Genomic DNA, 16612 nt, shown 5'->3' with positions numbered 1-16612 from the left:
ACATGTTCTGTATGAGTGTTAAAGAGGACACACAGGAGGGGCGCCTGGGTGGCTCAGTCGGGTAAGCGCCTGCCCTCGGCTCAGGTCATGATCTCAGGGTCCTGCAATGGGCACCCACGTCGGGCTCCCTGCTTGGCGGGGAGTCTGCTTCTCCCTCTCCTTCCGGCTGCTGCTCTCTAGCCCTATCTCTGTCTCTCTCTTTCTAATAAATACAGAAAAATCTTTTAAAAAACCACACACACACACAGGAAAAAGTAGGAGGGAAAAATCCAAGTTTTTCCATTATATTTGCTCTCTTTCTCATCTATACAATAAACTTTATCCTACTTCTCTTATAGGATTGGGAAGCTTAAACATGCTAAGAACCTGGCATAGAGCAGGTATTTAAAATAAATATTCATTTTCTTCTCCTATAGTACACAGTGGAATACAGTAATATGTGAACTTTTACTCTGTGAATTTTTGTAATAACTTCCTATTTATTCCTAAATGTCAGTAGATACACCAGTGTTCAAGTGTAATATTTACAGGATTCCCCCCCACTCCACACTTGATCTTAGCCAAAAGGCCGAGAAGCGATCCCCCCCCCACTCCAGATTTAGTGGGTCATCATACATAATAAATGCTGAATACAATTTTTTTAATTGACTTTTGGTTGAATAGAATATACTGTGTGACTTTCCAAAAGTCAGATTACGTATAAAATGGGGGTGTTAGGACTGCTTCAGAGGGGCAGTAAAAAACTGTGCATATGAAAATATGCACAGAGAGAGTGGTGCATATGAAAATACTCTGGAAAATATAATATACTATCCAGATAAAGCATTATCATCATCATCATCATCCTAAAATGTTTTACACCTGCTTTAATAATTATTCTATTATTTTACATAAGTACTTTATAAAAATGTCTTATGTAAAGGACTGTTCTTATCCTTATTCCAGAGATAAAAATTAAGACACATGTAAGCTAAAACGACTTCCCAAGGGAATCACAGTAAATCAGAGGAGGAATTGATCCAGTATATTTTATTTATCTTAATCTGAAGTTGAAGCCACTTTTATTTTTATAAAGCAATAGATGCTAAATTTCAAAGTACGAAAGTATTCCCAATGAACTAACCTTTAATCCAGGCAAATCTTACTTTAAGCAAACTTGATATTTATACAAAAGATAAAAAAAGGTGTAAATATTTGCTTTATAAAGGAATTCATCATAGGATTACAGGTAGTTCCCCACTTGCATTTAAAATAAGTTTTGATTTACATATAGTACTGCAGGTAAAAGTCTTATTCTTTAAAATGAAATAAAAGCAAATACAAATATCATTTAAAAATCAATTAATATATCATATTTACTCAATTTAAAAACAGGTATCTCATAAGTGATTGGAAAAAAGGAAAACAATTCTGGAACCATTTAGGGTTAGCACAGAAAGGGAGGTAGAGTGAACCGCCAGTAACTGCAAAAATGAAGTCTTCAATATTTTTAAAAGAAAATGTAGTCATACGTTAATTTTATATCCTGCATTTTCTTACTTGTATTTTCAGAAAGTCAACAGAATAATTAAATGTGAATTTTAAAACTTAACATGTTACTTCGCAGAAATCAGATACAAATGTCTCTGCTTTAGTTGGATTGGGTATCTCGTCACTTTTTGTGCACCTTTTCGTAGTTATTTTTGTGACTATTTCATGTATCTGGGCTAAATATTTTCTATTCAAAGAGCCCTACCATATATTAACAACTGGATTACCTATACAATATATATTTACAGTTATATACGATTATACAAAATATAAATACGCAGCTAGTATGACATTAGGTATTATTTTATTAACAATCACCTTTTCCTAACTTCGCAGGTCTTCTCACTATCTGCACAGACCACATCTCATTTTACCTTTAAAACTGAGATTCCATAATCTGAGGTGTGCAGCAAAGTTGGCCGTTCACCAAATTTCTGTAAGTAAGTCTTTTTTATAATTGAAGTTATTGTCAAATATAATTTTTATAGAAACTACCCAAACTTTTATTTCTTTTTAAAGATTTTATTTATTTATTACAGAGAGAGAGAGAGAGAGAGAGAGAGAAAGCACAAGCAGGGGTAGTGGCAGAGGGAAAGGGAGAGGGAGAAACAGAATCCCCACCAAGCAGGGAATCCGACATGGGGCCCGATCCCAGGACCCTGAGATGAGGACCTGAGCTGAAAGCACCTGCCTTACTAGTGCCTAACTAGTGATTGAGCCCCACAAGGTGCCTCTATCCATACTATTATTCATCAGCTTCTAGGACTCTCATAAACTGAGCTGAAAACTTTCTGTGACCGTAGGCTTTTTCACAATGAGTGCCCTGCTGGGCATTTGTTCTATTAACTCTGAAAACATCCTTTTTCACTTCCCAGCTCAGCAGCCCTGCTTCTTTCAACTGGTCATTTCTAGGCTACCCTCCCCTAAGGGTTGGGTTGACCATGTGGTTGACCATGTGACCATATAAAAGCATGGTTTCAAAACTGAAATTCCTACACACTACTGGGTTGGAGCCTTTAAAATATTTTTTCCCTTACTCGTTAGAATCTGTTTTTAAGCTCGAAATGCTATGAGGTAAAATTATTTAAAGTACTGCTACATCAGACTGTTTTTGAGGTGACCTTCTAAAGCAAAACATGTATCAACTTAGAAGAATCAGTTAACTGACCGAAGGCAGTACTTGTTGCTTACTTCCAATGAGGAGCTGCTGAATATCTGGTAATTTAATGACTGTTTCTAGCCATTCTTTCAGACGAGCTATCACAGCTCTGAGGTAAACTGCAGTAGGGATGACACAAGGCCATGATGGTTAGTCTGTGCTTTCCCTATGCTTTTGGGCAAGTATCAGGAAGGGAGTGTGTCTTTCCCTCTCTAGCCAGTAGTGGAACTGGCAAACCTTCACCCCAGAGCCCATGAGGTGATGCGTAAGGCATCGTGCTGCAGACAGTAACTTATAGAAGATGAAGTCTCCAACCACGGCAAACTCACGATTCGTACTAAGGTGAATGAAGTCTGTATATAGTAACTATATTCTAGAGAATAATATGATAAGTACTATCATCAGGTAGAAATAAATATCTCAAGGGAGAATATAGAAGGCACAGAAAATGGCTAGTGGTACTTCTGTGAAAAATGCCTAGGATTCCTGAAATGCTGTACTGCCTCCTTGACAGCCCTGGAAATGCCTACACTTCCAGACTTCCGGTCATGCCGGTAAACTAAACTGCAATTGTCGAAACCATTATTTGTAGAACATCCCATTCTTTTTTCCTGCAAGCATTCTATTCAACATGGGTCTTCAACCACTTTTAAATACATGTTGTCTGGCATAGTTATGAAAATATCTCCCTCACCTATTTTAGGTAGACATCTAAAATTTTTCACCATAAATTTAAATATTTGCAGAAGATTAGTTTCTTGCAACTGTATATATTAACATTTTAGAAGAAAACCATTACACCGCTCCTCTAAATATACATTGGGATCCGAATATCATCACAGATTTCATATCTGCTTTGACAACAAAACAAAACAAAACACTATGAAAAGCACTTCTTTAAATGTTGACAATTTACCTGACTTATTTTCTCCTTAAATTTCCAATATCACTGTCACACAGAAGTTTATCCTAATGTAATATCTTTTTATGCTCGAAAGTCTTTTATTAGTAACCTTGCCATATTCCTTTGCAACAATAATGTGTGTCTTTGTCTGTCTATCCATCCATCCGGTTTTCTTAAATTTCTGTGACTATAAAACTAGAGTTAATAAATTATTTTCATGAATTTATCAGTCAGTCAACACTGGTAACTACTGTTAGTTGAGAAGTTGTTTAAGATCTGAAAAAGTTATCATTAGTATTTAATTAATGAAACCAGCATAAATGTTTTGATAGCCCTAAACATAAAATAATACAATTTTATTAGGAGTGGCATAAAAAACCTTTTCCCCCAAACTAGTTCATGTAGCCATTGATGAATATTATCCTTTATCATTGATTCTATTCACACTTCTTATTTTTACCAATTTGAGTGCTCAGAAACCTTGTTCACATAAATTGGTGAGTGGAAATAAAAAGAATCTGGTTAGAGCAGTCATTTGATTATCAAACTCCTTCAGAGATTTATGCCAAAAATCACACAATGACTTTTAGGTTAAGGAGAATTTTTAACAATCTACCAACAACTAAAAACAAACAATCTACCTAACTTGCAAAAGGCTTTGTGATTTGGCCATTAGATTCAATCTGTCAACACACAATATCAGCACAATATTTGGAATGTCCCTCTGTTGGAACCCAAAAGGATTTTACACTGTGAAGCAATGTGCCAAAGTAAGAGTAGGACTGGAGGGTGTAGGGAGGGAAAATTGAGAGGGTTGGGGGGGGTGTCTTTTTTCCAAAGTGGAAAAAAGCCAACTGTGAAAAATGAGAATCAGCAAAGTAACCAAGGCTAATGATTTCAGGAAAGAAGGTCTATATATATATGGAAGCAAAGGAATCTGGAAATTGACTCCCTTAAAACTCTTGGTGACCAGGATTGCCTTAGAAATTATTTGCATATCCTGAGGGTATAAATATCTTGTTTTTTTTCTATTATGAGACACCAAATGTGGCAGCAGGAGTCAGTTTTATGTATCTGACTTTATAATAAGGAGCAGGTTGAAAGAAGTATGGACTTAATTATCTGGGAAGAAAGTCAGGGAGGCATATAACTAAAACTATGTCTGGACTTACCTCAAACACTATATACCTTCCCCTGTTAAAGGAAATGTTAGGAAAATTTCAGATATTGGGTTTCCTCTCCAGGACAATGAAAGAGACAAAATGAAGTAAAAATGTGGTCTTTTTAAACTGACTAGAGAAAGAGGCCAGTACTAACAGGTAACTCAAATGGGACTCTGTGTGTGTGTGTGTGTGTGTGTGTGTGTATAGTGTAAAATATGCTTGTGTATTTATTTATTTGTGTAAAATAAAATTCCCATAATGCTGTATCCTATGGTATCTCCCAAAAAGAAACTTGTAGAATGAGGACTACAAGGCACCTTCTTCATTTGCTCTACATGGGTAACGACAGGCCTAAAGAAAGGGATAAAAATACAGATTCGCTAAAAGAGGTACTTCAGTCTAGAGATTACAGTTCGAGTTTAACAAGAGACTCATAATTAGGGAAAATCAGGTTTGGAATTCCCACGTGGAAGCAGGAAGTGGCATGGAAGCTAGAGTGAACAGGGCTATGACTACCATGACTATGGCTCTGGTCTAGACCTTCCTCAGAGTAGAGGTTTCTTAAAGATGGTACCTAACCTCTGGAGGTCATTCTTTCACATGGCTCAAGGCAAAAGCCTTTAGCATAAAAGCTAAGGAAGGATACAGGAAAAACACCATGGCCACTAACATTTCCAGGCAAGGAATTGTAACCATAAACACAACAGAAACCTACTACATTCTGGAAGGAATCCTAACGCCTAAATAAACAACGTGGTCACTCGTGACTTTAGTCTGTGACTTTAAACTCCTGCTGATATTCACTAACCACAAAGGGGCTGCTAGGGACAAAGATGGTGACAGAGGAGGCCACTGAACTCTCCCTTTCCATAGACACACTGATTGTACAGCTACATGTGGAACAATTTCCTCTGAGAGAAATGCATAAACTACTTGAGTGACTCCTACATGTCGGGCAGATGAGAAAAAAACCCACACTGAAGTAGGTAGGAAAGGCTGAGACACATTCTCACCATAAATCCCACCCCTGGCACTAAGCCATATACTCAGGAAGAAACCCCAAATTCCCGACTTTTCCCTGAGGGACACAGGGTTTGGAACATACACCTAGTATTCCAACTTTCAGGACTCCCACCCTGGGATGGGGCCCCGAAACATCTAGCTCTGTGAGCCAATGGGGCTTCTGTCCACAAGACACATAGGACTATAGAAAACAAACAGGTAGTTCTTAATGGGCACACAAGCACTTACCACAGCAAAAACAGTTCTAAGAGGGAAGTTTATGGTGATAAAAGCCTATATTAGGATATTAAGGGGAAAAAAAGGATCTCAAATAAACAACTTTACACCTCAAGGAACTATACACAGGGAAAAAAAAAAAAAACAAAAAAAAAAAAAAACAAACCAAAAAACTAAGCCCAAAACTAACAAAAAGAAGGAAATACCAAAGATTATAGCGTAAGTAAAAGAAATAGAAAAGATAACAGAACTGGATGAATGAAACTAAAAGCTAGATTTTATAAAGAAAGAACAGACAATGCTTTGGCTAGGCTAAGAAAAAAGAGAGAAAACTAAAATAAATAAAATCAGAAATGAAGAGAAGACATTACAACTGGTAACACAGAAGTACTTAGGATCGTAAGAAACTACTATAAACCATTACATGCCAACATATTTGATACCATAGAAATGGATAAATTCCTAGAAATACAGTCTGCCAATTTCAAATAATAATTAGATAATCTGAACAGACCAATTTCTAGTAAGCAGATTGAAGCAGTAATCAAAAACCTCCCCAAAAAAGAAAAGTCCAGGACCATACGACTTTACTGGTGAATTCTACCAAACATTTAAAGAAGAATTAATAGACAGCCATTGTACTACACTGAACTCCACAAAGACACCTCTGGGGCAAGGGAGAGCCAGACAGGCACGGGATGACTGTGCCTCACTGAAGAAAAATAAGTAAACATGGGCAAAGAAGGTCCCAAGAAGCTGAGGGGCAAAATTTCATCATACACATCCCTTGTGCAAACTTTCCAGCACAGAAGCATCCAGATGCTTCAGTTAACTTCTCGGAGTTTTCTAAGAAGTGTTCAGAGAGGTAGAAAGCCATGTTTTTTAAAATGGATAAAAAAAAAATGGGAGCACTTGGGTGGCTCAGTCAGTTCGGCGTCTAACTCCTGGCTTTGGCTTAGGTCATGATCTCACTGTCAGGAGACTGAGCCCCACGTCAGGCTCTGTACTCAGTTCAGAGTCTGCTTGAGATTCTTTCTCCCTGCCTCTGCTCCTCCCTCGTTTGCATGCGTGCTCTCTCTAGAATAAATAAAATCTAAAAAAAAAAAAAAAAAAATGAAGACATGGAAAAGGTGGTCAAGACCCCTGATGAAAGAAAAATGAAAGTTACATCCTTCCTAAAGGGGAAACCAAAAGAAGTTCAAAGATCACAATGCACCCAAGAGGACTCTTGTGGCTTTTTTCTTGTTTTGTTCTGAGTATCATCCCCAAATCAGCATCCCAGCCTATGCACTGGTGATGTTGTAAAGAAATGGGGAGAGAAGGGGGATAGTTGCAGCAGATGACAGGCAGCTTTATGAAGAGAAGGCTGCTAAGCTGAAGAAAAGTACAGAAAGGAGACTGCTGCATACCCAGCTACAGGAGAGCCTGATGAGGCAAAAAAGGGAGTTCCCAAGGCTGAAAAATAAATGAAAAAATGGAAGAGGAGGAAGATGAGGAAGATGAAGAGGAAGAAGAAGATAAGTTGATTCTAGCAAGGTTTGCTTTTTTCTTATCTATAAAGCATTTAACCCCCTTTATATACAACTCATTCCTTTTAAAGAAAAAAGACTAAAATGTAATGTTGTGTAAGTTATGGTTTTAAACTGTTCAGTGTCTATTTCTGTATAGCTAATGTACTACCAAATGTGTCTTTAGATAGCCTTGTCCTGGTGGTTATTTTCAATAGTCACTAACCTTGCCTGGCACAGGATGAGGTTGTAAATTGGCATGGAGATTTAGAGCAGCTTCTTGTTGGTGCACACCACAAATTATTTATCAATGGGAATGGTACTGTCCTCATTTTCCCTTGTCTCTGAGGCAGCTAATACAAAATAATTGTTCTATTAACTCAATATCACTTTGTAGTTGCAAAAAAAAAAAAAAAAAGAAAGAAAGAAAAAGAAAAAAAGTTGCACCTTGCTTTGTTGACATTCCAATGCCTCTAAGCAAATACAATTTTTAAGTTGAAATTAAATAAAAAAGAATACAATATCCTTCTCAAATCTTCAAAAATAAATAAATAAAAAAAAAGGAGGGAACACTTCCACATTGCATCATTGTAAGATCAGCATTATATTCTAATAGCAAAGCCAGATAAGGACACTACAAGAAAATTATAGGTCAATATCCCTGATGATTATACATGCAAAAATCTTCAACAAAATACTGGCAAACCAAAATCATTAAAAGGATCACACATAATGATCAAGTGGAATTTATTCCAGGGATGTAAGGATGGTTTAACACCTGCAAATCAATAAATGTGACATAGCAAATTAACAAAAAGAAAGCTAAAATCATATGATCATTTCAATAGATGCAGAAAGAAGCATCTGACAAAATTTAACATCCTTTCATGATAAAAACTCTGAATAAACTGGTTACAGAAGGAATTTACCTCAGCATAGCAAAGGCCATATATATGACAAGCCCACGGCTAGCATCATACTCAATAGTGAGAAACTGAAAGCTTTTCCTCTAAGATCAGGAATGAGACAAGAATGCCCCCTTTTACTACTTCAACTTAGTTTTGGAAGTCCTATCCTAAGCAATTAGGCAAGAGAAAAAAAGGACACCTAAATCAGAAAGGAAAAAGTAAAATTATATAGGCTTGCAAATGATCCAATATATAAAGAGAAAACCCCAAAAACTCTACCACAAAAAGCTGTTAGAACTAATAAACAAAATCAGCACAGTTGCAGAATACAAAATCAAGAAACATACGTCAGTTGTTTCTACAACAAACTATCAGAAAGAGAAATTATGAAAACAATCCCATATATAATAGCATCAAAAATAGTATAATACACAGAAATAAATTTAACGAAGGAGGTAAAACATCTGAAAACTATAAAATAGTAATGAAATAATTGTTAGAAAACACAAATAAATGGAGAGATCTTTTATGTTCATGGACTGGAAAAATTAATGTGGCTAACATGTCCATACTACCCAGAGGAATCCACAGATCCAATGTAATCATTATAAAAATTCCAATGGCAGTTTTCACATAAATAAGAAAACAATCTGTGTGGAGCCACAAAAGGCCTCAAATCACCAAAGCAGTGTTGATAAGGACTAAAGCTAGAGGCATTACACGTCCTGGTTTTAAACTATATTACAAAGCCATAGTCATCAAAACAGCATGTAACTGGCTAAAAACAGACACAAAAATCAATGGAACAGAATAGAGAGCCCAGAAATAAACCCATGCATATATGGTCAGTTAACTGACAAAGGAGTCAAGAATATACGCCGGGGTAGGACAGTTTGTTCAATAAATGGTTTGGGAAAACTGAACAGCCAACTTGCAAAAGAATGAGACTGGAGCCCTACTGTATACCATACACAAATATCAACTTAAAATGGATCAAACAGTTGAACACAAGATCTGAAATCCTAAGACTCCTAGAAGAAAACAGGAAGTAAGTTCCTTGACACTGATCTTGGCAATGATTTTTTTGGATCTGACACCAAAACAAAGGCAACAAAAGCAAAAATAAACAAGTGGGACTACATCTAACTAAAAAGTTTCTGCTGAGCAAAGGAAATCATTGACAAGATACAAAAGAAACCTATGCAATGGAAGAAAATATTTGCAAACCACATATGTGATAAAGGGTTAATATTCAAAATATACTGGATACTTTTATAACTCAATAGTAAAAATCTAATAATCCAACCTAAAAAATGGGCAAAGGACCCGAATAGATATTTTCCCAAATATTTGCAAGAGCAAAAAATCCCAGGCTAAAAGGGACAATGAAGTTAAAGGTCATATTCAGGGAAGAGAGGCAGACCAGAGAGCTGGACCATTATCTATGAAGGAGAGATAACGGTGAGGTGGAAAGGTAACTGGAAACAGATCATGGGGATCAATAATATGCCAATGAAGCCTCTCCATTGTCAAGAGGCAACACTAGGGGTTTATAAATGGGGGAATAAAAGAACTGGAACTGAACTTAAGTGTCGAAGTAAGTAGCATGTACTCAAATAGTGAGAAAACAGAGACAGAAAGATTCCCTAGGATCCTATAGTAATATGAAACATAACAGAGCTTATTCAAAATAATGGGGCAGGAAGTGGAAAAGATGGGGTCAGCATGAGACACTAAAGAGACCGGACTGGACTGGCAGCATGCAGGGTGCGAGGTAGTAAGATGACTCCATTTTAGTCCTGACTGTGGACCGAATGGTAAGCAAATGCATTGGGGCAACCAAGGAAACTCTAAAACTCTAAAACTCTAAAAATCTGATATCTGAGTTCAGATATCAGAGAATCTTATTTAATTCATTAAGAACCACTGGGGAGATTGGTGTGTAAGGGACATCAGGAGAAAACAATGAGGGTCATACCTGCTAATTTGAGAAGTAATACTCAGTTGACATTATCCAACTTGTCTCATTTTAAATTCACACTTTGATGTTTTCATTTACCCAATAACTATTCATTGTCCACTGGGCACTATTAGCACAGGACTCCAATGTGATAAAGAGATCTGTCTGTCCTCCAAATGTAATTTTTGGTTTGAAAACAGCTCAATATATACTTGCTAGAGTTCCTGATTCATATCAGAGCAAAAAATTAAGAAGAAAATATACAAGTCTTTGGTTGCCATTCTGAACTAAAAAAGCTTCACTCTTTTTTCTTTCTGCTTGAGAAAACAGAGAAAAGGTCTAACAGGATAATACAAATGAATGACATAAACTAAAGAAAGGGAAGATTATGATACCGTAATCCATAAAATAAATACTGTAGGAAATAATAACCTTTATGAATACTATTTTATATTATACAGATTATATTTATATTAATAATCTATATAAAATAAGCCATAGATGAAGAATAATTTCTTTGCATTGGCTAAGGAATGGATTTAAAAGCTAGGATCTAATGGATCCTAACAGGATTACTTGCCAGAAAAAAACTCGTTCAATTATTAATTCATGTCTTTCCACATTTTACAGCCTTTTTCAAGTTCAACCACCTTCAGAGGAGACATAGTATTGACCCAAAATTTATAATGTTTTCAAGTTCTTCCAATAAAGATATATTTAGAAATAGAACTAGCATCTAGAAATTCACCCAATAATTCATCTAAGTTAAAGCTCGATTGCTTAATTTTTAGAAGCATTTAGTAAATCAGACTCTCCTTTCTATTGCTAAATGAAAATACACTCTGGTCCCTTCATAGCCCATGCTGGGCAGAAGCAGAGAGCAGAGAAGTACTGAGTTAAAAACAGTCACTTCCTCTGCACTTCAGTGCTTTAGAAAGAGTGGGGAGAAAGGGAGAGAGGAAGGATGAGTAGGAGGAGAGCTTGATGCTACTTAATGAAATGAAAATGTAGTTCAAATCCTATCATAAATAAAAGAATGATTATATTCAAAAAACATTTATTTACATTTACGCCATGGGTTGAAATAGTTCTTGTACAACTGTCAAAGACATAAGGTATTTGCTCTTTCTTAAGAAAGGTGCAAAATTAGGGGCGCCTGGGTGGCTCAGTGGGTTAAGCCTCTGCCTTTGGCTCAGGTTATGATCTCAGGGTCCTGGGATCGAGCCCTGCATCGGGCTCTCTGCTCAGCAGGGAGCCTGCTTCCCTTCCTCTCTCTCTGCCTGCCTCTCTGCCTACTTGTGATCTCTGTCAAATAAATAAATAAAATGTTTTAAAAAAATAGAAAGGTGCAAAATTAAACTAACTTTACGAGCAACAGCTCTTAATTTCCCGCAAGGAATACACGGACTACCCCAACGAGATCCTACAAATCAGGGCGTACTCACTCATGGTGATGAGGATCTGGAGAAAAGTGAACCATCCTCTTGTTACTGACAGGACCAGGGGTGCTCACCTGAAAGGAAAGTTGAAACAAAAAATGTCACAGATGAGTTTCTTTAAAAAAAAAAAAAGAAAAGAAAAAAAGAAAAAAAATTCTGTTTGATGGATTCCAATCTAAAATGGAGAATAAAATATTAATTCTCAAAAGCTAAACAACATTGCATGGACCAAAAGGGTAATTTCATTCCTGGTAAGAATGGTCTCTTGCTTTCCCTTACTGTACGTTCTCTGTTAGAATTTTAAGACTATTTTAAAAGTACCTTTATAATAAAAAAAAAAGTTTCTTAAGCACTAGACCACCGACTCTTGTTTCCAAATACTGTTCAACCGTGCATATATTTAATCATATGTGAAAAAAAGGAGGCTCACTTAATTAGTGTTGAGCAAGCGATATTTCCAAAAACCAATTAACCAGAGCTAATTCGTAAATATAAATAACGTGTTTTATAGCACACACTTCTTCAGTGCATACAAAAACCTACATCAAGGAAGGAGTCATGAGTCCTTTTCACAGTTTTCCCATAAAATCAGGAATAATCTGCGTATTTACACAGAACAAAACGTAATCTCACCTAAAAGAACAGTATTTTATCCCTCTGTTTCTAAGTAAAATTAAAAATGTGCTAAAGAATTGAAGGTTCAAAAATTTTTTCATAATATGGGCACCTGGGTGGCTCAGTGGGTTAAGCCTCTGCCTTCAGCTCAGGTCATGATCTCAGGGTCCTAGGATCGAGCCCCACATAGGGCTCTCTGCTCAGCAGGGAGCCTGCTTCCTCCCCTCTCTCTCTGCCTGCCTCTCTGCCTACTTGTGATCTCTCTCTCTCTCTGTGTATTGAATAAATAAAATCTTAAAAAAATTTTTTTTCATAATAGAAGCAACTCTCATTAAAAAAAACAACAAAACCTCACAACTTTTATTTCACAGTGGGTTTTCAAAAGGGAGCATGAGCAGCACCATGCAAGAATGCATCTACTACAGTCACAGTCAACAAGACATATATTACGACAAAAGGCCCCAAGTTATGCTCGTCCATAATAATAATAGTAATAATAATAATAATAATAATAATAAAACCCTCTGCAACTATAAAAATGCCACTTAAAGTCTACAATCAGAAAAATACCCGAGGAGGCAGAAAAATGCCTCTGAAAACAAACCCAACATTTGCAAAAAAACGAGTTATCCCTTTATCACCTGGGTCACAAGGATGCCGGCACACACTCTAAACTCCAAGAAATGCAAATATTGCAAATGTTTGCAGATGATGACATGAAGACCCCCCACGGCTGGAGCACCACAGGTAAACATGTGGCTCAACTCCAGGACCACATCCTGCATTCGTCTCAAAATGAGGTTTTCATGCTATTCCAGTGGGCATCCCAGGAATACAGTAATCCATTTTCTACACTGTGGCTCTGAGAAAAGCCGACGGTGCCTATGTCATGCTTTGTTAGAAGTTCATGATCGCATTATCTCGTGGTGGACCTGACACTTTTATTCAGTTTACAGTATGTTCTATGTACAGGCAACTTATTTCCTTTGCCAGGGCTGCTGACAACCTTTTCCACACTATATTAATCTTGTTTACTGACTTTATCTTGGTACAAATATCAGAAAACTGAACTTTTTATCTCAGAGAAAGAATAAACAACGTGTTGACAGAAGCAGAAGCTATTTTCAGGGCTAAAATTGCTTGTTTACCTGAAGCTATACTTATGGAAAAATGTTTAAGTCTTGCTCTGGCTTGAAATACATAATCTGAAATTTAATAAATGAAGAAATTGCACATACACCCATGTGATAAATTGCCTGATGAAAACAATGCAACTGAATACAATAAAACAGAATTTCTAACTAATTTGTCCCACAATACAAATGTAAGCTTTCAATCTAGTCAGAAATAATCATACTGTGTATTTCTCAGAAATCATATATGTATAAACGATAAGCTCAATTCAATTGCTGCAAACGACTCACACAAGATTTACAGGATCAAAGGGAGATATTTAAATGACTTTACATATTTACATAACATGTGGCCCTTCCTTAAAAAAAATTAGGGGTGAATACCTCTTACTATTATTTCAAGTCAATTTTTGTTTTACTTTGGAAGATATGCCAACAGCCATAATTTAGGATTATTTTTAAATGAAATCACGCAACGCTGAGATCCCTGCATGATGAGCTTCTCAGGGTTCATGTCACTGGTCTGCCTCGGGAGTGAAATGTTTTTACTCTGGGAACCTTTTGCGACTTTGTGACTAGATACCCCATACTGAAAATCTGAATTCTTAATACAGAATACAGAATTCAGCCTGTGGAAAGCAGTACTACAGTCAAGTTCCAGTTTATTTTAAATGTGGAAACATGGACTATTAGTAGATAATTCAAAGTATTATAAAATATCAAGAAATATTGTTACAAAATTCTTTCTAAAAATTTATAATTTAGGCTGAGATAATCATCTTTATAAAAATAAATGAAGCAGTTGGAAACGTTACATTCAAGGAATAATTTTTAGTAAGCAAGTATGGTGATTACTGCGTTTTCTGAAAAACACAACTTCATTATTCCAGGAATGTCTTAGAAAGAAGGAACACATTTAAAAAATCCTCTTTAAAATACCAATAAGATATTCACATAGTAAAGTTTATTTGTTAGAAAAAGCAGATTTTATTCCACAAGATTGGATAGGTAACAGGTATTCTGTTCTTCATGAGAAACAGTATCTCCACAGTCCAGCTCTTATTTGTTAGGACTCTGATGCATTTATGTAATTAGCCAATATTTACTGATGACATCACACTATCTGCCCAGAATTCTTACGGTTCATTTTTAAATGTTACTCCATCCATAGTGACTACAGGCACTCATTACCTGTGTTTATTCCTCAAATTAGTAAATGAAAAAAGGAGATACAGGCAACCTAGAAAGGAATGGGTGGCCGCTAGATAACAAAGCATTTGCCCACTTCCGGCCTCTGCGGATTGTGAAACAAACTAAAGCTAAAAGATCACGTGGGTCTTGGTTTTTGCTATTTTTGTTTACAATCAAGTCATCAACCTCAGAAAATGGGAATGTCATAGTGACAGAAGAAACGTGAGTAACCGTTGTACAAGAAAGTGCCACTGCCAAAATTCAGAAGGTCAGTAGGTAAGAACATATGGGACATTAGGCTACATGGCATCAAGGACAGAATACCTATTCTCTCCATTAAGACAGTTTCCTATTTTTTCTATCACTGATTTATTGACCACCAATTTCATAACTTTCCTCAAAAGACAAGCAGAACACTCGGTTGTACACCTCATTGTCATTCTGTTGTCACCAAACCCATCCCATTCTTCTACAATTACATAATTGAAAAAATTACTTCCCAAATCAGGTAAACGTATCTGAGACACAACGCTCTCAGAGGATTAATGAAAAGTTTGTTCAGTACGGATGGTATCCTACTCATATTTTCAAGGATTAAGGTTCCTTCTGTAAATGAACGAAGTGTGATGGCCCCACAGACGTCCAGGAAGCCGCTCCTCTTTCTTCTCTCCCTCTGTTCCAGGCATTCTCCTTCAACTTCGCTCGTCTGTACAATCACATTTTATTCGCTTTCCACATGCTCTTCTGCTTCAGTGGCCACACTGACAAATACTTAGGGTGGCAGGCTGCCATTCGAAAGAAGGCCTTTCAGTTTTGTGTGGACCGGTCAATCAAATCCGCCCGGCCTCCAGGGAACCAGGAGACCATCCGTGAGCTCATTCCGTGAGCCTCCCTGCCACTGTGTCAAGGCCCGGAAGTTTTCTGCTTCTCTAAGGACCAGGGTTCATTTGACTCAACTTCTCGTTCTTGGAAGAAAGAAACAAACCCTCAAAGTTTAGCAGCTCTGCATGAAGGCCCCCCTGGTACATTCAACAAATGTCAGTCAAATAAATGTGACAGATATTAAGGAAAACAACTCAACAAAACCAGGCTTCAAAATAGGACTTGAAACCCTGGGGGCAGGAGGTGAGGGGAGGAGGGCAAAGCGATGAAAGGGAATTTATTATAGTTGCTTGTCTAAACACTTATCTTCATTAAAGATCAATCATTAGAAAATAATATCCTGAAAGATTTGCAGTAACTGATTTTAATTAATGGCTATTAAAACAGATGTATAAAATGTTCATCTTTTAACCCCTTCCAGAAAAATAAACACAAAGATTCCCCAAAAGGATTTCAAATGAGTTTTATATCGGTGTTCTAAAAAGTTCTGTTACGAGACAGGTGGAGAATGAATAAAATATTTCACTGTGTCACCTATTCGCATATATAATATCACAGAATGGTCACAATTCACAAAAGGCACAATCTATTTGGGGATGGAAAACATCCAAGAAGGTAACACTAGAATTACTTTTAAAACAACGTGCAGAAAAAATAAAAATTACTTTAGAATGGCTTTTAAGGCAATACGAAAAAAATGACAATTCAGGTCGCATAAATGGGTATCATTTATAAGATTAAAGGGAAACAAAGTAGTTATCTGATTTAAGAGGAGTAAGGGGGGAAAAGTCACCTGTGAGAAGGGAGTTGTATGCAATTATCTCTCCCTGCTCCAATCCATCTTACCAACTTGCCAAATTCAACTTTCTAAATCGGTGCTTTTCGCATGTCAGCTTTCTCATTCCAGAGCCATCCATAGCTCTACGCTGAAAGTAAAATTAAAACTAATGAGAAATGCATTCAAAGTCCTTCTCTAATCTG

At 36.7% G+C, this 16612-nt stretch overlaps 1 protein-coding gene across 1 annotated transcript in view; it reads right to left on the bottom strand.

Annotated features, from left to right (window-relative positions):
• Positions 1-16612, bottom strand: part of GPATCH2 (G-patch domain containing 2) — a gene marked incomplete at its 3' end in the record, with an annotated part of 167530 nt that overhangs the window by 51936 nt on the left and 98982 nt on the right. The window contains exon 6 of the mRNA XM_080825116.1: positions 11817-11884. Within this exon, the coding sequence (XP_080681242.1) occupies positions 11817-11884 (68 nt within the window). The remainder of the gene's footprint in view (positions 1-11816; positions 11885-16612) is intronic.

The sequence above is a fragment of the Martes martes genome (assembly GCF_963455335.1).
Source record: "Martes martes genome assembly, chromosome: 15".
NCBI lineage: Eukaryota > Metazoa > Chordata > Mammalia > Carnivora > Mustelidae > Martes > Martes martes.
Note: the sequence above shows the minus strand (reverse complement) of the source record. Positions and strands in the feature narration are given on the sequence as shown.